General features: G+C 45.3%; 1 protein-coding gene across 2 annotated transcripts in view; it reads left to right on the forward strand.

Moving 5' to 3' along the window:
* LOC125945148 (transmembrane protein KIAA1109 homolog) overlaps window positions 1-22,963 on the forward strand; it is a 303,684-nt gene that overhangs the window by 205,068 nt on the left and 75,653 nt on the right. For both annotated transcript variants that reach the window (XM_049666733.1, XM_049666732.1), the window contains exon 17: window positions 3,460-3,702. In XM_049666733.1, the coding sequence (XP_049522690.1) occupies window positions 3,460-3,702 (243 nt within the window). The remainder of the gene's footprint in view (window positions 1-3,459; window positions 3,703-22,963) is intronic.

A 22,963-nucleotide genomic window follows, 5' to 3' on the forward strand; every position in this document is an offset into this window, starting at 1 on the left:
CTGGCGTTAGCAGTGCAACACTCGTGCCATCTCTCATACTACTCTGCAACCACACCGACCGCCATGGGCGTAAAGCCACGCGGTGAAGCCGGAGGACAGCAGCCATGTCGGGAAAACCACATCAGGGGGTGCGTGAGAGTCGCGCATCTGAGCGTCTTGACAGCAAGAGGGCTCGCCATGTTATCTGCCCCACGTATTTTAAAGGTAGCGCTATAATTGACACTTTGTGGATGGAGGTGTGCCTTTGTGCTGGCATTCACCTGTTCCATCTTCTCTACGCCTCTCCCTTTCCACTCGCAATGCTTGTTGAGGGTGGGCTTTGCCACGGACCAGTTTGCAGCAGTGGTGCTTCACACTGCTAACGGCAGTGGCCATGGCGCTACGGCACCAAGGGCAGAGCGAGTGCAAGAGACACCTCTCCGGGACATTACTCGGTACATAAGTGTTTTCCATCTCGTCCGCCGGCCCGTTTGTTTGGGCATTGTTTGGACTCGAGCTAGTCTCCGGGGCCTTGCACCTATGTTGAGCATGTACCTTGTATTGCTCTTTTTGTATCTACCTTTTGGAATGCCAAGCTTAAGAGGGGTAACTAGTGCTAGTGCGTGGTCATACTATGCTAAGCCGCACTTATTGGAGGCCCAAGCTGACAGATTGCCCAAGCTCTTGCGAGTGGGCCCACTCGTTATCGTTAAAACAAGCAGCATAGCCGTGGGGACAGTTTCCTAGTGACATGTCGCGGGAAGCCATTCTCCAGCAGCAACGTGCTCGCACCCCTCTCTGTATTTTTCGCCCTTGGAAAGGAAATTCCTTTGATTCTCGCGCCATCCCGGGACCGGGCGTTGGTGCTGTGTTGGGTGTCGCCAAAGACAAATAAACTGTTTCCACTTACTTAGGGCCATACTGTGTTCTCATGCGTGCGCAGCGCTTGGTGCCTCTATTTTTCGGCCTGAGCGCACTGCTTCGCATGTGCAAGATTACATGAGGCGATTGCTGATGCAGCCCTGTGGCTCACTAAGCTCGAACCCGTTGTGGTGGATACTTCTGCGAGATACCAGACCTCCACAACACGAAACAAAAGAAAAATAAAATACGACAGGCAAAGCGCTTTTATTGTGTCTTTCTTTAGTTCTGTGGCTGTGGCAATTTCAGAGGCCATGCACAGCAGATGCAGCTACGCACGACTGTGCTAGGCTGGAGTAGGCGCTCTGCCCCAATCTAGCTGTGCTACATGGTGCGGACTGGCTTTGTCCTCTACCAGCTTGACCGATGAATAGTACCCAAATCCACATTGCGCATGTTAAATTGCTATCAATAGTAAGTGTACGTGTGGTCTAGGCTTACCTTGGAGAACATGCCGAGGATTGGCGCATTAAGCCATGCATCAGTTACGGTAAGTGCTAATGGCTTTCAGTGTTTCTTTCAATTTTATTGTTGAAAATAGCTATTTTTATTAGCTTTCCATGACTTGTATTTCAAACATAAAGTTTGAAGAAGGAACCGATTATGTCCTGAAACGTCAGGAAAATAAACTTTTTTTTTGTTGTTGGAGCCACTTGAAAGACAATTAATTAACCCAACCAGACAGGCAATTCTGTAAAAATGGTTACTTTCAAGTCTATACATGCAGGCTTCGGACAAGAGGCAGCTCAACTTGCTAAGAACTATATAAAATCAATGAAAGGGATTTAAAGCCTGAAAGTTGCACCTCGACATCTCCGTCGTCACTCCCCCTGAAGAATGAACAGAGTTGGTTCCGAAACGTCGGGAAAATATGCTTATTTTTTGGTTTTTGGTTTATATGCTTATTTCAAGTTTATAAGTCAATTAGGAGGGATGCAATAAACTAAGAGTACAATGGGGCTTGCTTAAGTGTCTTATAATGTTGTGATGAAAGAAAAGAAGAGGAACTGAGGTGCCCAATTTTTGTAAAACCATATGAAGCCAAGGAAGGAACGCTAAGGGGAAATTATTTGTAGTTTTAATTGAAGTGTAGAGAGGATAAGCTAATAGGAAATGAAAGTGGACAAATCAACGACTTGCCGCTGGTGGGAGTCAGACTTACAACTTCCGCACTACATTTGTGTTGCACTACTAATTGTGTTAGGGCGGCGGCGGCTGTTGCCACGCCCACACTCTTGGGTATATACGTATTTATGGCTAACACTCCCAGGGTTATATCTTTTGCGCGTACATAAGTGCCCAAAAATTTGGCATAGGTACAGCCGCTCTCATAGAACAATTGGTAGTGCAATGCATGCGTAATGCAAAGGTTGTGGGCTCAGCTCCCACCGGCGACAAGTAGTTTTTTCATCCACTTTTATTTACTATTAGCTTATCCTTTCTACTCTTCAAATAAAAACTACAAATAATTTCCCCTGTGCTTTCCTTGGCTTCATTATCTGTTGGCTTCATATGGTAGTAACACAAGTGCAAAACAATTGAAAACCTTTAAATATAAGCAGGAAAACTATAAAGAGGCCACAGCATGGTCGTCGAACTAATCTCAGTTTATTATGTAACATAGAGCAGAGCGACCAGTATCATAATACACACAAAACAGTTGGGCTTTTAGCGCATGTGTTGATCCAAAATTTCAATTTGAAATCACTGACTTTAAGCCCCTCCCATCAACAGTGACCACCATTTTGGCATGGCTTGTGTGACAACAAAACGCACAAGGTTATCACTGTGTTTTCTGCTCTGAAACATTACAAAACCATGTGTGCACTGTGCCAGGATCTTCTAGCTCTACACGCTCTGGCAAGTTCACAAGCATTCCATTTGCACTATAAAAACAGCACAAACCAGAGAACGCTTGCAACAACTTTCTTGGTATCCGCAGGGGTGGCTCAGTCAGCTAAGGCATTGCGCTGCTGAGCTCGAGGTAGCGGGATCGAATCCCGGCCGCGGCAGCCGCATTTCGATGGAGGCGAAATACAAAAACGCCCGTGTGCTTGCGTTGTAGTGCACGTTAAAGAACCCCAGGTGGTCAAAATTAATCCGGAGCCCTCCACTACGGCGTGCCTCATAATCAGAACTGGTTTTGGTACGTAAAACCCCAGAAAGAAGAAGAACAACTTTCTTGGTATGACGGCTGATGCACACCTACTCACAAAAACGAAACCATCTGTAATTCAAATATAAATTTTTTACTGCACCGAATGTGCTTAAATCTTGCCAGTTTGCTGAAGTGCGTACAATTTAGCATGGAAGGCATAATGCTAGCTTGAAAATCGGTCATGGCCCCTTTAAACTGGTAAAATTGTGTCCCTGTACGAGCCAACCTAGGCATCAGAATTGCTTAGCAATATAAAAACTATTTATTTAAGCGTTGTTGGTCAGTGTGGGGGGCACTAATCATAGTGTGTAGTGGGCATTACAGTGGAATGATCAACTTTGGTGACATCTATGATGTTTTAGGTCTGGGAGAGGACAAAACAAGCTTTGTCTTTTTTGCAGCTGTATGACCTGGTTGCTGGAGCAGAGCTGTTTGTGCAGCAGGCACAGCACAGCAGTGCGGCGTTGGTGCCCCCCCAAGGTCGCATTCACTGTCAGCATGACCAACCTCAGACTGAGTGCTCTCACGCTGAGTCTGGCTGCCCATGCCCCGTATCAGATGACCTCAAGTACCGCATGACAAGGTTCTCCCTGGACTATTTTGACGTCTGCTTGGAAGAGGCCAGCTCAGTGGTCTGCTTTGAGGTATACATATTCTAGGGCCTATATTATGTTTTAGATGCATTAGCCAGTGGAACTGGATGTGCTGGTTTAGTTGGGATACAAATTGCACTACTAAGTTCTTTGACACACAGGGAATGGTAAGCATGTCGAAAGAAACGCTGTACTCTTCTGCAGTGATTCCACTCCTGCGCCAACTGCGCCAAAGTGCACCAATTAGGATTTACTGCGCCATCCTGATACAATCGACGAAAATTGCGCCTAACTGCGCCAAACAGTCTCGAATTTGACGGCGTCTATCGCCAATTGCACCACCGGGGAATTAAAACGTTCAACGTGACGATAGGGCAAGCCTTAGTTGCAACCTTAGCTGCAAACAGAAGACGAGAAAGCTCTAGCGCGTACGTCCCAATTAAGGTCACTGGAACCTGGAAAGTACCGCAGCCCTTTTCTCTTAGCCGCCGCGCCGCCGATTGGTCAGTTGCCGTCAGGTGATCACTTTCCACTATAGATGGCGGATCTAAGCCGCGCCGGAGCAGATAAGCAGACAGACATCGCTCGCACACGCCGCGCGTACGAGTCATCAACGAGGTCAGATTTTGCATTTTGTATAATTTAATGTATATGTAACTTTCGTAGACTTAAAACAAAATGAAAGGAAATGCCCGGGTGCTGCACGTTCGGGTGCAGCAACCGCCGGCAGTCCGGGAAAGCGCTTTTCGCGATACCAGTTAAGCGGAAAGAGCGACAGCAAGCGCCGTGCTATCTCTGGCTGCACCGGATAAAGAGCGACAAGTTCACTCCCACTTGGTGAACTTGTTGATATCGCAAAGCTGAGAAGCTCCTTGTGGTACTTCATCAAACTCCCTAAATGCCATAATGTGATGGAAAAGCTTCTTCGCGCATTTGCTTTGAAGACTGCGGTTTGCCTTGAGTAAACAAAGCGAGGAGATGCTCAGAAATATGCAGAACCGAGCAAAATGTGGCTCGAAGAGCGACGGAATACGGGCGGCTGTGTCAAAAATAACAAAGTGTAGTGAGAAAACCACTGCAATAAAGATTGATCGACCTGTCAATGTTGAAAATGAAAATATAGATTTTCTCGTGTGTTGTTTAAAAACACGAACATGACCTGGTTAATTCTGTTTTAGCATCCCTTTTCTTGTAGTGCAGTCAGGGACCGTTTATTTTCGTATAAATAGATCTGTATGAAACATTTCGTGCCCGGTTAAATCAGTAGCCACGTTACAAAGCGATAATATCCACGCGTATAAACGATTTTGTGGCAGCGCTTGATACCTAGTCATCCGAAAAAAAAATTTTTGTGTGCCACACGAGCATCGTGATCGGTTTGCATTTAGAACGGGTGGCGCACAGTTGAATGCTTCACTTTCCGAGTGCAGTAGCCGGCCGATTTTCCGGACTTCGCGTGGACTGAAAAACCGAGCAGTCCGAAAAACCGAACAGTCCGAAAAACTCGCCCCCCCCCCCCCCCCCCGCAAAGAGAGAAAAATTATGTGGCTTAGAGCGGCTTAAGAAAAATGTCGCACTTTCGCCCAAAAGGCGGAGCATCATTGCGATAGCCAATTAATAGACAGTGATGCGAAGTCACGATGTTAGTTTTATCGGCCGTATAAAGTTGTAAATATGCGCTTACTAACTAAATAAGCACGGTGTCACGCGCGCACAGGTTACATGAACACATCTCGCTCGATGACCGCGGGCATATTGACCTTCGCGCTGTCTATTCTCTCGCTTCAACACGAATGTGGAAAAAAAGAAAAAAAAAACACAGCGCATACGAAGCTAGTGGCACACGGCGCACGCCCTTTGTACCCATCGCAGATCGCGGGCGCAAACTTCGGCCACATAGCAGATCGCTTTCAAGATATGGTGCCTGCGCGGCAGCTCCGTCGGCAGCCACAAGAGCAGAATGCAACTCCCCACCGTCTCCGCCACCTTCTCCCCGTGACCCGCGAGCGAACGAAGTCCGCGCGCGCCTCCGGCCGCCTTCCTCTCTCGCGTGCGTGAGAATAAATTGCGGTTGCTGGCTGACCCTCGCAAGCTTTCACCCGCACACAACGTACGGACCGAACAAAAAAAAAAAAAAAAAAAGAAGATGAAAGAAAGAAAAGCAAGTGCAGCTTTTTAGACCGTTTTGTCGGCCAAAGAAGAGCGGGCATGGCCTCGGAGACGAGGGGATAGCGTGCGTTTACTGATCTTGAAGGCTATACAGGGGGGCACTGGAAGCCAAGCCAGCGGAAAATCCAACATGGCGGCCTCCAATATCGGGTAGCGTGGCTCGGAGCGAGCGATTTAGTCCGGAAAATCCAACATTGGCTCCTAGATTCGTCCGAAAAATCGCTCGCGAAAATGCATTAGCTCTATGGGAATCCTGCCGGTACATCTATGAAGTCCGGAATATCCAACAAGTCCGAATTTTTGGAGTCCGAAAAGTCCATCGGCTACTGTACTTGTAATTAACATCGTATCTAGCTAAACGAAATGCGGTTTTGTTTGTGGATTTCACATGTAGCAAGCCTAGAAAACCCGAGGAAGAGCTGCTCGTCTTTTCCACGCAGTGTTGCCTGCGCTCGCTCCTGCGGTTGCGGTACTTTCAAAGTTCCACGTTCCAGTGACTTAAGCAGTGCCACGCATGGCGCCGACGCGGCGTCTGCCTTGCAAGGCGGCTCGACGGCAAAGTGCGGTTTCTGCCGAGAATCGCGGCTACAAGGTTAATTGGCGATTCATCGGCGGACGTTATCTACTCCGGAAACGCAGCTAGTAGCTTGTTTGAAGAGCAGCATGACGTGGTTATAATAACTGCGTGCCGCCAATGTGTCCATCATTTCTGTTTCTCGATATTACCGATGACATCTGGGAAAACTAGCAATATATGAAATGATATCAATTTGTGTCTGTGTGTGTCGCATGCGCACAAGTGATTTTTTTTCTCCACGAGATCTGCAATAGATGGTAATGTTTACGAAGCTTCTCGTGAGAACATAAGAATTATTCAGGTAATTGAATGTAAATTGCAACTCGCTTTTTCGAAATACTTCAGGATGTGAAAAATCAGCTGCTCCAAAATGCCAAATTGCCTGCTCCAAAGTGCTCCAAAATGAAATTTTTGATGCTCCAAAAATTGCTCCAAATCATAAGTCCACAGTAGCATCACTGCTTCTGTGTCCTTGTTTCTTCTATGCTGCGAGATGTAGAAGATGCAGTATCAGTTGCTGGATGTTGCACAATTCAACTGTCACAGCCAGGAAAGCTGTCGGGCATATGCATTGCATATATAGTCAAGGTCCGATTTTTCGGACTCTCTAGGGATGGCAAGAACAAGAAATATCAGGCAGTCCACAAAAACGAATGCATGGCTTTAACTATCTTCAAGGGCTCAAATCGCCATAGCCACATCTGAAGTAGCTTTAAAAGCCTGCCAGTACACTTAATGGGCGTCTCGATGCGTGTACTGTGACAGGAGATGGCGGGTGCACACATGTATAATTAACTAACACATTTTATGTACTATGAGAGTGGCATCTTTGCACTCTTGGTATGCTTCACTGCAATACCTTGAGTATGCTTCACCGTGTGACACTTCTGTATTGCGGCAAACATGGCTTTTGGAAACGGGTATTATGCAATGGGGGGGCTTTAGAGTCTAGACACTTACGCCGCAGGCGAGGATAATAAAGGTTGAGTTGGCGCTATTACTGACAGCAGAAAACTCCTTAAATGAAAAACTTGGCACCGAACAACAGAAAGCTTGATAGCGAATGTAGAAGCAGCTAGGCCTAACAATAGCAAAGAATTGCTACTACAGCTGCCAACAGATTTGTGCACGTAAGCACTCGTTGAAGGCTGCGGGATTGTTGGTAGAGGAGTGATGCATTGAGGCACACTACACTGTAATATATATTTTAGCATTCGCAGTGGCGAACACATGGCGATCGGGGAACAAATGGCACACTACGCATGCCTAACTTCATCGTCCTCTTCCTTTCAGCCAACGCACCGAAAAGAAGTAGGCGCTACAGGGCCCTTCCCCTAGCTGAGTGGTAAAAAAGGAAGAAATGAAAGTTGTATCTCTAGCAAAATGCACTCTAGGACGGCGATATGTAGGTTCGAAGGCGTTTGTGGTGGTGTGTGTGCTTATCGATTTATTGTTTAACTGAGCCGGTTTAAGACGGTCAATGGATACAGTGTCTTCGCACCCGTTGATCATCACTGTAATGGCACGTGGAGTGTTGTGCAAGCAGAGTGTTGTGGCCAAAAGCAAGTTCTGCATATCGCTCTTCAGTGCAGTCTGGAGGCTGCGGAGGACAATAGGAAGTCATTCTGTCTATCGCATGCTGTTGTCAGAACACATTAGGGCAACCTTTAACCATCAATGAAAAATTTCTACCTTTCCATTAGGCGCCGGATGGTAGGCAGTTGTCTTAATGTGTGTAATACCAAGTGTTTTCGAGATGTTACAAAAAAGTGTCGACTCAAACTGACGACTGCGGTCAGTTGTTATAGTAGACAGTATGTCATATCGACTGACCCAGACTTCGACAACAGCCTGTGCAACTGTTTCTGCAGTAATGTTCATAAGTGGAACAGCTTCAGGCCAACGAGTAAAACGGTCGATGCACTTTAATATTTATCTATGCTCTTGTACAGGAGGCAAAGGGCCAACAATATCTTTGTGGGTATGACTGAAGCAGGCATCAGGAGGTGGAAAACTTTCTATTGGGCCGACTGTGTGTCTAGAAACTTTAACCTGTTGGCATTTCAAGCAAGCGCGTGTCCAGTTCCGAACATCAGCTTTTATATGGGGCCACACATATTTAGAGGTTACTAGGCGTTGCATCGCTCTTGTTCCCGGGTGTGACAGGGAGTGTAGGGCCTCAAAAACAGCTCGCCGAAAAGCTGGTGGCACATATGGATGAGAGCACTTATGTGAACTATCACAGATAATAAGAACATATACGAGGTTCTGTTTGAATTCAGGGCGTACGTTAGGGGCTTGTGATCTGTCACTATGAAGAACTAACGACCTTCGAGGTAGTGGTGGAAGTGTTTGATGACAAGGTTCACGTTTGATGGCAAGGTTCAGCCAGCAACTCGCGGCCAAAAGTGCTGTAGCGCCGCTCTTGTGGTGTCATGTTCTTAGAGAAAAAACAGAGAGGCTGCCATGTGCCAGCGACAAACTGTTGGAGGACAGCACCAACAGCCACATCCGAAGCGTTGACCATAATGGAGGTGAGGCTGTTGGGCATAGGATGAGCAAGGAGTGTCTGCTGCAAGATTTTGCTGCAGCGTGGCAGGAACCTTTGGTAATAATTTACGAGTCCTAAAAACTCACGAAGTTTCCTCACTGTTGTCGGTCGGGGAAATTCATAAATGGCAGTGACATGACAGGGAAGTGGTCGGATAGCGTGATAGTCGGCACGATGGCCAAGGAAATCTAACTCTGAGACGCCGAATTCGCTCTTCGTGGCGTTAGAAATGAGACCGTACTGCCACAGTCATGTGAAAACTTGGTGCTGGTGACTTGTGTTCGAATGTACTGCAGCTGAAGATAAGGATATCATCTAAATAGACGAAGCAACAGGTGAGGCCGCGCAGTACGTCGACAAAATGCTGAAATGTCTGGGCCGTGTTGTGGAGTTTGAACGGCATTCGAAGGTACACAAACATGGGAAAAGGAGTGTTGATAGCACTCTTTGGTATGTCGGATGGCTTGACAGGGCTTGATACGCTTTTACTAAATCAATTTTACTTAAAATTTTGCTGACATTTGTGCAATCACTGAAAGTGCTGCAGTGGAATCGGGTATCGGTTGGGAATGGTTACTTTGATCAAAGCGCGATAATCACCGCAAGGTCTCGAATCACCACTCTATTTAGGCACCATGTGGAGCGTTGAGGACCACGGGCTGGATGAGGGCCGCAGAAAACCAAGTTCCAGCATGAGCTCAAATTCTTGGCGGGCAATCTTGAGGTGGTCTGGTGCTAGGCGACAAGGTCGTGCGGAGACCGGTGGGCTTTTCGTGACGATGTGGTGTGTCACTTAATGTACGACAGGTGTGTCAGTGAAGTGCAGAAGGAAAAAGTCTCGAAATTCCCTAAGAACTGCTGACCAGGGAGTTCGAACCCTGGAATGCGTGTGGAGAAGCTGTAGAGGTGGAACATTCGAAAAGATGCTTTGGCTACTCGAGTGGGTTTCTGTGTCAATGAGATGATGTCGTCTGACTTCAACGAGTGGCTTAAAATACCACAACAAGTCAGTGCTTATGATGGGAAATAGGACTTCAGCTACAAAAAAACACCAGCGAAATTTCTGCTCAGTTCAGTGTCCTGAGTGACCGATCGTTGACCATAAGTTTTAATGGTTGAGCTATTGACGGCGGTGAGTGAAGGCATAGAATGGTCACATCGGCGACAGTCTGTCAACGTAGGTGGAATAACGCAAATTGTGGCATTAGGAGGTTGCGAACCGTGGTCACGTGATCGTTCACTTGGAAGAGACGGCTGGTCCTGGGGCCGACAAGACTGCTCGTCCTCAGTGCATGTTCTGTAGTTTCCCGCGAAATTGCAAGGCGGACGGCACTAACTGGCATACCTCATTTCCGCATAACATTTGGGCTCAAGAGGGCGTATTTTGGTGCAACTCTGGCTCCCTAAAGGGAGCTATACACAGGGTTAGTGGGGGTCTTTGAAACCCTTGAATTTTAAAAGCTTGTTTTTAAGGTCATGAAAGTCCTAGAATTTTTGCAGTCCCTTGAATATCCTTGAATTTCTTCAATTTTTATTTTTAATATCCTTCCATTGATTGTTTTTGAGAAAATTTCAACCCTCCTAAATTTCCGCTGCGATTTTGTTAAAAATATGGTGTAAGTTTCGTACAAAGTCGAGTATACACGCCTAGCGAATGCTTGTGAACGTCAGGCCACATTGACACTGGTTTGTCTACCATTTCTTGTGCTACTTCCAGTTGAGTAGAGACATGGCCGCTACTTTGTGTGTGGGGTTTGCGTGGTCAGATCGTGACATTTTGTGTGTGTTTAGCACTTGTGTGCACGGTTATGCCTGCGTGTGTGGTTGCAGCGTTTGTGCGTGTGTGTGTGGTTGTATCGTGACATTTAGTGCACGTGTAGCATAGTATGTACCAGTAATGCCTAGAAAATGCAAATTTCAGTGGTCGTGGCTGAACAACAACTGCCGAGAGTGGCTTGCGCTGGACATGTCAAATTCTCGCAAGGCAAAACGCAAAATTTGCTGTAATTGCTTTGACATTACTGTCATGGGGGAGTCGGCACTAAAAAGCCACCTAAAAAGTGCAAAGAGTACATGCAAGCCGCCGGGAGTAGCTGCATGATAAGGAGCTTCCTGACGATCTCGGAATGTCAACCAAAATAACCACACCCAGCGCCGTCGCCAGGGGGGTGCAAAAGGGGCACTTGCCCCCTCCCCCTAATGCCACACCAGCACGTCTTCTCCCCCTCGCCGCGAGGCAACGGGTTTCACCCTTCCCTTATGACAAAATCCTGCCGACGTCCATGGAGTGGAACAACCTTGTAAAACTTGCACAGCCTTATTGCAACTTCTCATCGAGCTGCCCAAGTGGATGAATTTTGCGAACAGCCATCAGGCCCCGAAGAGAAGGGAATTCTTACTTTTCGAAGAAAAGATCAGCATCGTACCACGACCACCACCGCATCACCGCCAGAAGTGCCAATAAGGCGAGAACGGAAAAATATTTGGCACAATCCGGTGAAATTTGCGTGTTACAGTAAAACCCCGGTGGTACGATCCAAGCTGGTACAAATTTCAGTGTGATACGAATTCGTAACATTCCCTGGCCGAAATACATTGCTCACAATACTAAAAAAATCGGCTGTTCCGAACGCATTGCCGCGCCGCTGCGAATAAAACGAACGCGTGATCAACAGCGATGGCAGCCGAGCCAGCGGAGCGATCAGCACAGACACGCGGCTACGTCACGCGGCTGTGCAAAAACCCCCGTTAATCGAATGCAAAAGCATTTGCGATGGTTAATTAGAACATACCATGCACCAACAATGCTCTCAGCAGCGCGCCAAATCACGCGGCGGTGCCTCCGACCAGCATTGCTCTGGCACCGCCGTAGAGTAAAAGCTTAGGAGAGACCCCTCAATGCCGGGCACGAACAAAAAAAATTTCAAAAAAGAAAGAAAAAAAATAAGCGCGGCGGAAATTTTACCCTAATGACAAGGTCGCCGTTTCTGCGTTGCGCCGGAACACGCGTGTACATGCGGATGTCTCAGCCACGCGGAGAAAATGGCAGCGAACCCTTCTCCTTTATGCTTCCTCTATTTTCTAGTCACATGTTGACCTTGCACGCTGCGGCTGCGGCACAGAGGGAAGCAGCGGCGGTGTCCCTGTCGGCCAACAAAACTGCCCACGCCGGCAAACGCCCGCTTCACGATAACCGCAGAAAACGAAACTTAAGGGAGCTGGCGCCGGGCTGGCTGGAGTGGCGGCGCCGGCACGGCGGTGGGCGCGTACGGTGACAGTCGAAGGTGAGGGAGCTACGAGGGAGTTGAGAGGGAGGGCGAGGGGAGCCACCGAAGCGGCGGAGTCTGAGGCCAAATGCGCTTCCCTGCCGCCCTCCTCCCTCACCTTCCATGGTCTCCGCGTGCGCCCGTCGCCGTGCCGGCGCCGCCCGCACCCTGAAGTTTCGTGTTCTGCGTTATCGGGAAGCCAGCATTAGCCGGCGTGGACAGTTTTGTGGCTGTGCTCTTGTGCGTCGTGATATTTCACAACTCACACCGTTCGTGCATCGTGCTATGGTGCATGAATAATTAAAAATACATCCTTCTTTTAATTCGAACAAATTTTCGGGTCCGTTTTCAGTTCGAAGGCCCGAATTCTAAGGGGCCCGAAAATTTGTTCCAATTATCAAGATTCGCCTGTACGTGAAAGTCAATGAGATTTAGGTAGGGAGCGCGAAAACGCTATGTAGCAGCCGATAAAACGCAGCCGTGAGGAAGGTATCAATGGGGTTTCACTATTAGGAATCTTTTCTGGTAAAAATAAATGCATTTTTCTTAATTTTGTGTATGTTGATATGAATATATCACGCGACCCCCCCGAGATTCATATCACTGAGATCTTACTGTACATGACTGACTGACGGAAGAAATAAAACATTTATAATTTGTACAGGAATTATTCGTGCTCAAGGTGTGCATAAGCTCCATATGTCACCATTATGTGGCCCATCAGCGTTGTTGGTTTAATCCCTAAAATAAAAACAACAAAATGCGCGGCGTATTAGGCCGTTCGTAACGTTTCCAACGTGCTGCCGGCCAACTCTGCTAACACATCTTAATAACGTCCGCAATTGTTCGTTGTTTGGACTTCGTTCAATCCTCGACCCATGGATGCCCGCAGGAGGTCTTTCATAGGATGTAGGATGTCTGGATTTTTTTCGGGCATCCGTGGGATGTTGTGCGTTGTCTGGGATTCGTGCTTCAGGGCGAGCACAGATGCACATCAGACCGCACCTTAATAATATGCTCTGTCAGCGATAGAGACACTTCTGTGCTACAGTTGAAGCGAGAAAACCCGTGGCCACCATTTGGCGTGTTGTAAGCATGGGCGTCAGCAGTGGGACGTAAAAGGGGCACTCCCCCCCCCCTCCCCCCCCATCGGGTTTGCCCCCCGCCCCCTCCCTCAAGACAAAATCCCGCCGACGCCCATAACCGTGCACTCTTGTCAAACTTGATGGATGCATGCAAGAACTTGTTATAGACGCAGAAATTGTGCTGACATTGAAGGTTATAACATCAGACAATTCATATCATACGTCATTAGAGGTGAATTAATTGTTTACGAGGATATTTCCAGATAGTGAGGTGGCGCAAGCTTTCACATTGCGGAGAGCAGAACTGCTCATATATTGCGTGCCGTGGTTTGAGGCCATTCTTTTGTCCTCCCTGTGGCGGGAGAACAGTGACTACTACTTTGTCTTGTTTGACGAGTCTCTGAATGAGTATTGCCTGCAAAAGCAAATGGACATTCATCTAAGGTAGAGATGCATCACAGCCTTGGTCGCCCTACCCTACTTCACATCTGTGTTTATAGGCCATGCCAGGGTTGAAGACCTGCAAGAAAAACTACTTGATGCCTTAGAACCACGACCCTTACATAAAATAGTGCAAATATCAATGGATAGGCCCACTGTAAATCTCAAGGCATTTAAAGACCTGCAGGAGCACCAACAGAAGAACTATCAGGTGAGGTGCTTATGCTTGGGCAGCTGTAGTATGCACACACATGCAGTCTGCGTTCCGTCCAGCCGCACAGCACACGGCTTGCTCCGCCTATTACTTCACTCACTCAGTTTAGTTTTCTGGAGCTCCTAGCATGCCGATAGCACACCCACGCCTTCCATGTTCTCTCTTCTCTGCGCGCCACACACGGTTGCCTACTGTCCTGTGCCTCCAACTCTCCACAGTTGCCGACCTTCTCGTGCCTGCAACTCTTCGCCACCTGGCGTCGGCTCGGTACCCTCACAAATGCCCCCCCCCTTTTATCCTGTGAAGAGGGCTTCCAAGGCACATGATAAAGGCTCAGCTGGTCTGCATTAGCGAAGCCTTTCTGTTTCCCTGTAGCGAGATCTCCTGTAGGTATTGCTTCCAATGTGTGCTGTCACTCTAAGTGGCCCTGTGCGTCGAGGAGCAAACTTGGCTGTGAATCCAGTGGCTGCCTTACTTAGCGGGTGCGTGTCCCGGAGCACCGGGTGCCAACGTGGAAGGTAGCTGGAGTGCAATTTTTGTTGTAACACTTTGCCTGGCTGGCCCTTGGCAAAGTTTGGTAGTCCTGTTCAAAGACCCAGGCATCTCGAAGGTACACATTCAGTTCAGCAGCTAAGGCATGAGGCGCAGAAAAGGGCACCTCCGTGCCAGCTGCCTGATTGTGATGGCGCCACGAGTTCCGTAGTTCCTGCCCATAGCAAAAGAAGGCAGGCATAAAGCCAGTAACTGCACTTTCAGACGTGCGCATGGCAAACTCCACTTCGGGCAGCCTTTTGTCCCAGTCCCTGTGGGAGGTGCAGTAGCCCACCAGGATTTGTTTAGCCGTTCCGTTATGCCGTCTCACAGTCTGTCCTGCTGGTCTGTATGGGACTGTGTGGCTCTCCTTGATTCCCCAGTGCTGGAGAATGCATTTCCACAGTTTGCTTATGAATGGTTTGCCATTGTCGCTAGAGATGGAGCTAGGCACACCATGCCGGCAAGAAACATAGATCATTTTATTGATGATCAATTTGGAGGTTGTGGAGATGGGTTTGCACAGGGCTTACCCTACGAGCGACGGTCAGGAAAGGGCACGACGCTCCTCCACTTCGCAACGCACAAAGGTGCTACGGCAGGGTTCGTCGACTCTCCGACACGGCACAGAGAAGGCTCCGGAGTCAGATCGCCAACAAACACGGGTTTATTCACCCAAGATACAGCACAGTGCGACAGTCACGGCGCTTATGGGCCAAGGCTCACCACAAAACCGATTGAGCATGCGCGCCCGCTGCGCTAGGGCTAACCAGATATACTTTAATCAATGCGCGGCTGCAATGAAACTGTCCAAGAAGAAAGCGAAAATCACCGGTGGAGGCCTGTTGACGTTCCGGGGCGGTTTGATGCACTTTCGCCGTCCGTACAAAAGTCTGACGAATCGAAGCCGTCTTCCAAGTCTCTGCTGCTACCATAATCGAGAAATTTGAGCCCACATGCATCATAATCAGTCAAAATTTGCCATTTGCGTGGAGCAGCGGTGCACGACCTCGACACCATCTTTGAAACTACGAGCGCTTGTCTCCCTGACTGCAAAGGTGCCTTAAAAATCCCCACTCGGTGGAAAAGCGAAACTGATAAAATAGTTTCTCTTTAACCCATACGGTGGCCCTAGCTGTCCAGAAGTGCTCGGATAGCACCAAAATTTCAATTTGTACCATCGATAACATACTATCAATGGGAATAAGTGTGGTCACCAAAGTGGTAAAGTGTCTTCTTGTGGCATTTATGAAATCAACTCCAAAATATTACAGAACACTTCTGTTTCCAGCATAATTTCATCATATATATTCAGACAATCCTTATTGTCTGGTATGCTTCCCTTTCATTGGAAAATAGCAAAAGTTGCGCCTGTTTAGAAAAATGAAAGTAACAACTTATGTGAAAATTACAGGCCCATCTCACTTACTTGCATTTGCTGCAAGATGCTAGAACACATCATCGCTTTGCACATTTATAATCATCTTGAAAATAACGGCTTCTTTTTCCACAATCAGCACAGTTTCAGAAAAGGCTCTTCATGCGAGACAGTTACTCGAGTTTACAACAGACTTGCACTTTATTACGAACAGCTACTTGCAGACATACTTCTTATTTCTTGACTTTTCTAAAGCGTTCAACCGTGTTGCACCTTGCCGCCTCATATTTGAACTTTTTGCACTAAAATTAAACTCCCCAACTTTCTCATGGCTACGCAAGTTCCTTTTTAGTCGTTAGCAGTTTACCTCTGTTAATGACTTCAGTTCTTCCCCATCTGATGTTTCTTCTGGTGTGCCACAAGGCAGTGTCCACGGGCCTTTGCTATTTTTATCTATAATCTATATTAACGACCTTCCAAACAACATATCTTCTTGCATACAAATATTCGTGAATGGCTGTTTAATCTGTCCTCAGATTAATAATGGTGATGATCATCTACGGCTTCAATGAGGCCTCGAACTTGTGAATGAAAGTTGTAAAACGTGGCTCATGACTAAACATAACAAAGGGTAAAATAATGTTGTTCACCTATAAGCCTATCATATTGCAGTTTTCCTACCACATTGACAACAGCATTGTATCCTCGATTACAGAATATAAGTATTTAGCCTTGCACTTCACAGCAAACTTAACTTGGTCTGAGCACATTATGTACGTTTCTGCCAGTGTGTCCCAACTATTTGGAATTTTGCACTGGAACTTGTGCAGTGCGCCTTCTGCCTTGTGTAAACTGGCTCATTTTACATTCGTTTTACCCCAGCTTGAGTACACCTCTACAATCTGGTCACCACATCAAAAATACCTTATTGAAGTTAACGAAAGAATTCAAAATAGGGCAAGTCGTTTTATTTGTTGTTATTACAGTGCTCAGTCAAGCAAATGTCAAATGAAAATTGAACTAGCTTTACAGCCCTTAAACACACGTCATGATATTGCCTTGCTGTCATTATTACATCAAATCATTCGCTCTGACAGTTCATACCTTCCATGCGTGCACCACCACGTTTTTACACCACGCAGATTGCACAACAACTTCAGCTATGCATGTATATATGGTGTGACACAGGCATTTAACTTTTCACCACTGCCACGTTTTATCCACCTCTGGAACAGCCTCCCAGAGAATATTGATATCTTTATGATGTTTGTAAAAGACCATTGCAACATTTTTCTGCTCACAACTACTAGTAGCTTTTTCTTCTTTTTTTTTTTTTTTTGACGAACTGTGTGCATATATACTTGCTTGTAATTCCGATGACGTGTCATTTAAACTTTTTCCAGTGTTTCCAATGTTGCTATCTTTTTATTATTATTATTATTTTGTATGAACACTTTCCAAACTCTTTTGTAATGCCAGTAATATGTCAGTGCCCTCTTTTAATTGCCATCTTTGTGTTATTGTTTCCATTACTTCATTACGAAAGTGCAAACTGTGTTCTTGATTACCTGTTCGTAATACCAGTAGCGAGAAACTTCCCTTTTCCAGGGCGTTGTGTCTGTGCTTTTGCAGTTTTACTTTTGCTTTTTTCCATGATTTGTCACAACAGTTTCAAAATTTTTTAAGATTGCAAGATTGTTTGTTTCCTTGCGGATATTTTGTAGCGGATTTGTATACAAGTGTAATCGAACTGTGCCACATGCTCCCCTCACTCAATTCCTCTCCGGAGGCCTGGGAGGTATTTCTAAATAAATAAATGTAAAACGCTCCTGTGGCGTCGACCATCGAGGAACATCAAGTTGGCTGAAAGTCAACACTAAATAAATAGACAAATTTTTTGTGCTGTTTGGTTGTAAAAAGGAATTGAATTTGCATTTATATGAAAATATCTGAATAACAGTACTTTGAAACTATACTGACACCAGGGATAGAATGTTTTCACTTTCTTCAGGTAAAGAAACTTCTTTCTTTATTAATTCTCGGCATGTGGCACTTTTGTCAAGGTTTTATGCAAATCCCACGTATTTGAATTATTCGCATTGTAATTATTTGAAACTTGCTTATATGCTCTTCGACTTGGCATCAAATCTAAAAATTTATATTCGTACAAGCCTACCTATATCATAAAATATAACACATAATTTTATGTTGTCAGAGCTTAGGTTTATTTAGCAAGACTCTATAATGTGTTGTGGTTTTGATGGGTTGAGCTACGTAGATCATTTTCATAGAGAAAGCACAGGGTAAGTTTATTGTGATGTTTAACTCTTTCGTTACTGTGGGAAAATGTGCCACTTTTTGTAGGTTTTCGTAATTATTTTCTGTAGTACACATTATCACGGTTACACTGTCATGCTATATATCAATACAAAGCTAAATAAACGTATTTTCTAACGACATTACTTTTAAAAACAAATATTAAGGTGTAACAAGTAATAATTTTCATGAAAAACAAGATTCATTAAAAATTTCACAGAACATTTCCAATGTGGTGCTCATAACACAAAAGGAGAAAAAAAGAAAAATAATGTGAAATATACAAAATGTTTGTTAATCAATTGCACATAAAAGAGGAAAGTTTGAATTGTCTAGCTCATAAATCATATGAGTTACAAATTTTTATTTTCCGCATAGAGGAAAGTGCCTTGTCCCATCAGGTGCCGCAATGATAATTTTTTTCACTACAAAATTTTTAAGCACAATACTGCAATAGATATCAGTAAAAAGGAAAGAAATGAGCTGCTGAACCATGGGCATTTTAGAAATTTATGCTAAATTTCAACTCAGAAAAAAAATCTCAAATACCAAACATAACTCTGAACATGGCACCAAAACAGCGTAAGGTATGCCTTTACCGAAAAAAAAATTGTAAAATGTGTAAGCAACAAATATAGCTTCATAATGCAATGTTTAGTGGTGGCAACAAAATCTACAACCATATCTCAAAGCTCTAAGATGTGGAAAAAAATATATTCCTAAGGTTGGCGTGGCACTGGGCCAAACAGTTTTTGGCTGTAGAGAAACACAAGCAAACATTGCCAGTTTTACAGATGACATTGTTTTATGGTCAAGTTCCTTGTCCTGATAGGACTTCTTGCATCTTCTGCGCTTTTCTAATATTGATTGCACTTATTTATTTATTTATTTATTTGACAATACTGCCAGCTGCTTTTTGGCAGCCAAAGCAGGAGTGGTATAGAAAAAAGAAAAGGGACACCGTACAAGCAAAGAAAATGTCGAAATAAAATTCGAACACAGCAAGGTCAAACACAGTGCAACACAGATCATACTAGTACGCTACTGCGCACAACAATCTCTGCGAAACTAAAGACACAAGTGAAATAAAAATTCTGTACGAAAGGAATTGCGTGCTTCGCTCACATCTGAGAAATAGCTAATAAGAAAGAGTCGATGGTACGCTTGTTCATTACCTCTTGTGGAAGCCTGTTCCAGTCTCTTATCGTTCTAGGAAAAAACGAAAATTGATAAGCGACAGTTCTAGCCTGGGGTACAATAAGGGTAAGTTCGTGCTTTCCGCGGGTACTTCTACACGTGTTAAACTGTAAGTAATTGTCAAAATTCATTTTAGTTTGGCCGTTGACTATCGTGTAAAGCATCTTGAGACGGTGTAACTTACGGCGTTCCTCCAGTGTTGGAAGACCAGACCTTGAACGGAGATCGGATAGTGACACCTGTCTTCCGTAGGCATTAAAAATGAACCTGAGTGCTCTTTTTTGGACTTTTTCCAGCTTATCTGTATCAGTCTTAGTGTGCGGGTCCCAAACGATATCACCATATTCAAGCAGTGGACGCGCCAGTGAAGTATAACCAACTAGTTTTGTTTTGCTCGTACAGTGCTTCAGACGTTGCCGAAGTGACCATAGTCTTTTTGAGGCTGACGAAACTATGTTTTGAATGTGCGCACTCCATCTTAAATCGCGAGATATTTCAATCCCCAGATATTTAAACGTATCGACAAGCGTAATCCCAGCGTCGTTAATTTTGTATGCATGCGATAGTGGACTCTTCTTTTTTGTTACGGTCATTTGGGAGCACTTAGGGATATTTAGGCTCATTTTCCAGGTCTGGCACCACTTAGAAATTGATGTTAGGGAATTGCTTAATAGTAATTGGTCATCTTTAGTTTGAATGGCATGATAAACAACGCAGTCATCCGCGAAAAATCGACATTGTACGGCAGTGTCAAGCGAGAGATCATTCAGATATACAAGAAAAAGTAATGGTCCAAGGACGGACCCTTGAGGAACGCCTGAAAGGACTGGAGCCATTGATGATTTAGAGTCACCTATTTGAACATATTGTTGGCGTTGCGTTAGGTAAGAGTCAAGCCATCGCAGAATACGCTCATTTCTAAAGAGACGCTTTAGTTTTAATATCATTTTGGAATGCGACACGCGGTCAAAGGCTTTTTCAAAGTCTAGAAAGATTATGTCGTCCTGGCCACTATTATCAAGAACTGCAAACAAATCATTAGTAATGTGAAGTAACTGTGTCACTGTTGAAAGGCCGCGCCTAAATCCGTGCTGACTGTTCAAGAAAAAATTGTTGCCTTCTAGGAAGCTGGTTAAATGTTTGAAAAGAAAATGTTCTAATACCTTGCTAGCTGTGCACAACAGCGACACCGGGCGATAATTAGTCACTGTGAGCTTATCGCCAGATTTGTGTATCGGTATAATTTTACCTATTTTCCAGTCAGAAGGAACTTCTCCTTTCTGCAAACTTTCGGTAAAAATAATATAAAGATACTTGGCACACCACTCCGCGTATCTAAACAAAAATGCATTTGGGATTTCGTCTGGTCCCGAAGATTTCCTAATGTCTAAGCTAAGCAATGCTGAAAAAATACCTTCTTCTGTGATTAGTAGCTCTGGAAGTTCATACATAGATGCGTTGCTGAAATTTACATTGTTATCGGCACTGCGCAGAAAAACAGACGAAAAGTAGTCGTTGTATGCCGTTGCTATACAGGTTGGGTCAGTGACGTCCTTATCATGTATTTTCAATTTACTAACTGGTTCCTTCTTTTGTGTCAAATGAAGCCAAAACTTTCTCGGGTCGCTGGAAAGGAAGCTGTGCATTTTGACGTTGAAAAAAGTGAATCTGGACGATTTTATTTTCGAACGCAAATCCGATCGCAGCATAGCCAAGGTGCCGCTATCTCTGTGCTTTTTCGACGATAGTCGTTTTACGCGCCGCTTTAGATGAAGGATTTCGCGCGTTATCCAGGGGCTTCGTCGTTTGCTCTTGTGTTTTTTCGGGATGTATTTATTCATGCAATGACGCACCGCACATTTGAAGTGCAACCACAAACTGTTAATAGTTGTAAAGTTCCTGTGACACTGCAAAAAGAAATCATAGTTTTGTTCCAGGAAGTCTAATATGCTAACATCGTCCGCATTATTGAAATCATAGTAGGGCCTTGGCTTGCTGCGCTCAGCTATACGCCACAGTTGGCTTTTAAGAAGGACAGAGAAATGGTCCGATATGCCGGGCACGACATCGACAGTATAACCTAGCTGACTAACGTTTTCGGATATGAAGACGAGGTCAAGAATCGAACTCGATACCGCAGTTTGGCGCGTTGGGGTATGCACTACCTGGTGTAGATCGAATGCATATGCGATATCTAGCAACATATCCGCGTGTTGGCATGTTGAAGTAGCACACATCAAGTCCCAATCTATATTAGGCATGTTGAAGTCGCCACTCATTATAACGCAACTGTAGCGCTTTTTGTTGTCGTACAGAAAGTCGTGTAGTGCCTCCAACATAGAGATGTCAGCATTGGGTGGTCGATAGACAGCTCCGATAAGTACGTTTTGGCAGGAAAGTTTGGTAGCTATCCACACCATTTCAATCTGCTTATTGTGTGGGACCAGCGTATACTGAATGCCTTTCTTCATCAGAAGTGCCACTCCTCCCCCTCTTGAACAGCGATCATGCCGAATAATTTCATGCGTTACAGGCACAACATCTGCATCATCTATGCTATCGTGAAGCCAAGTCTCTGTTACCACGGTGATATCGGGATCATAGGCAATGAGTAAACCTTCCAGATCGTCGGTTTTATTTACAATGCTTCTAGCGTTGACATTCATTAAGGATAAAGCTATTCGGTTTTGAGAAACTATTGGCTGTGGTTGGGGGTTGTTTGGATTGCACTGTTGGGTGCAGTCATCCCAAGAGCGTGGTCATTGACTAGGAGACTGGACAAGTTCGTTCTGCGCCTCATTCCAAAAGTAAAGGGTTCCATTGATTCTAACCTTGTCGAAAACAAGGGTGACCTTATCCCCATTCGACCTGTTTACTTTGGTACTTGCCCAAAGCTTCTTTCGGATAGACTGCACCCTAGGCGAAAAGTCCTCCGAAATACTGAATTCCGTATCTCGCAATTTACCACAGTTCTTCAAAATCCTAAATTTGTCTCTCCCATCAAAAAGTTTGAGAATCACTGGACGACACTTATTCTCTGTTGGCCTACCGATTCTGTGAATTCGTTCAATATCTACGTTGGGCAGCTTCAGCAGGTCCTCGAGGATATCTTTCGATACTGTCCGCTCAAGAGAGGCAATTCGCTCCCCTTTTGCTTCCTTTACTCCAAAAATGATGAGGTTATTGCGTCTGCTTCGGTTCTCGAGGTCGTCAATCTTCAAAAGCAGGCTGTCAACTGTCTCTTGCAAGGCATCAACCTTACTTGTATATTTGGTGACCGTTGAAGCTATGTTATCTAATTTCGTGTCAATAGCGTTCAATTTGTCGGTAGACTCTCTAAATTTACTGTTTGTCGTTTGCTTGAGGTCTCGTATGTCGTCGCGTATGATTTTAAGAATGTCTTCAGTAGACGGACCCGGATTAGACTCAATGTCTCCACAACACGGTAACAAATTAACAAAACAGTGATACATCATCAATGTAAGATCAAGAATGGACCGTGGGCACGGCAGAAGCAAGAGGCATACGTTATTGCTACGGTAGGAATGAACCAAATAGTCTTGCCTCACCTGCACAATAAACAAGAA

The sequence above is a fragment of the Dermacentor silvarum genome, chromosome 4 (genome assembly GCF_013339745.2).
Source record: "Dermacentor silvarum isolate Dsil-2018 chromosome 4, BIME_Dsil_1.4, whole genome shotgun sequence".
NCBI classification, from domain to species: domain Eukaryota; kingdom Metazoa; phylum Arthropoda; class Arachnida; order Ixodida; family Ixodidae; genus Dermacentor; species Dermacentor silvarum.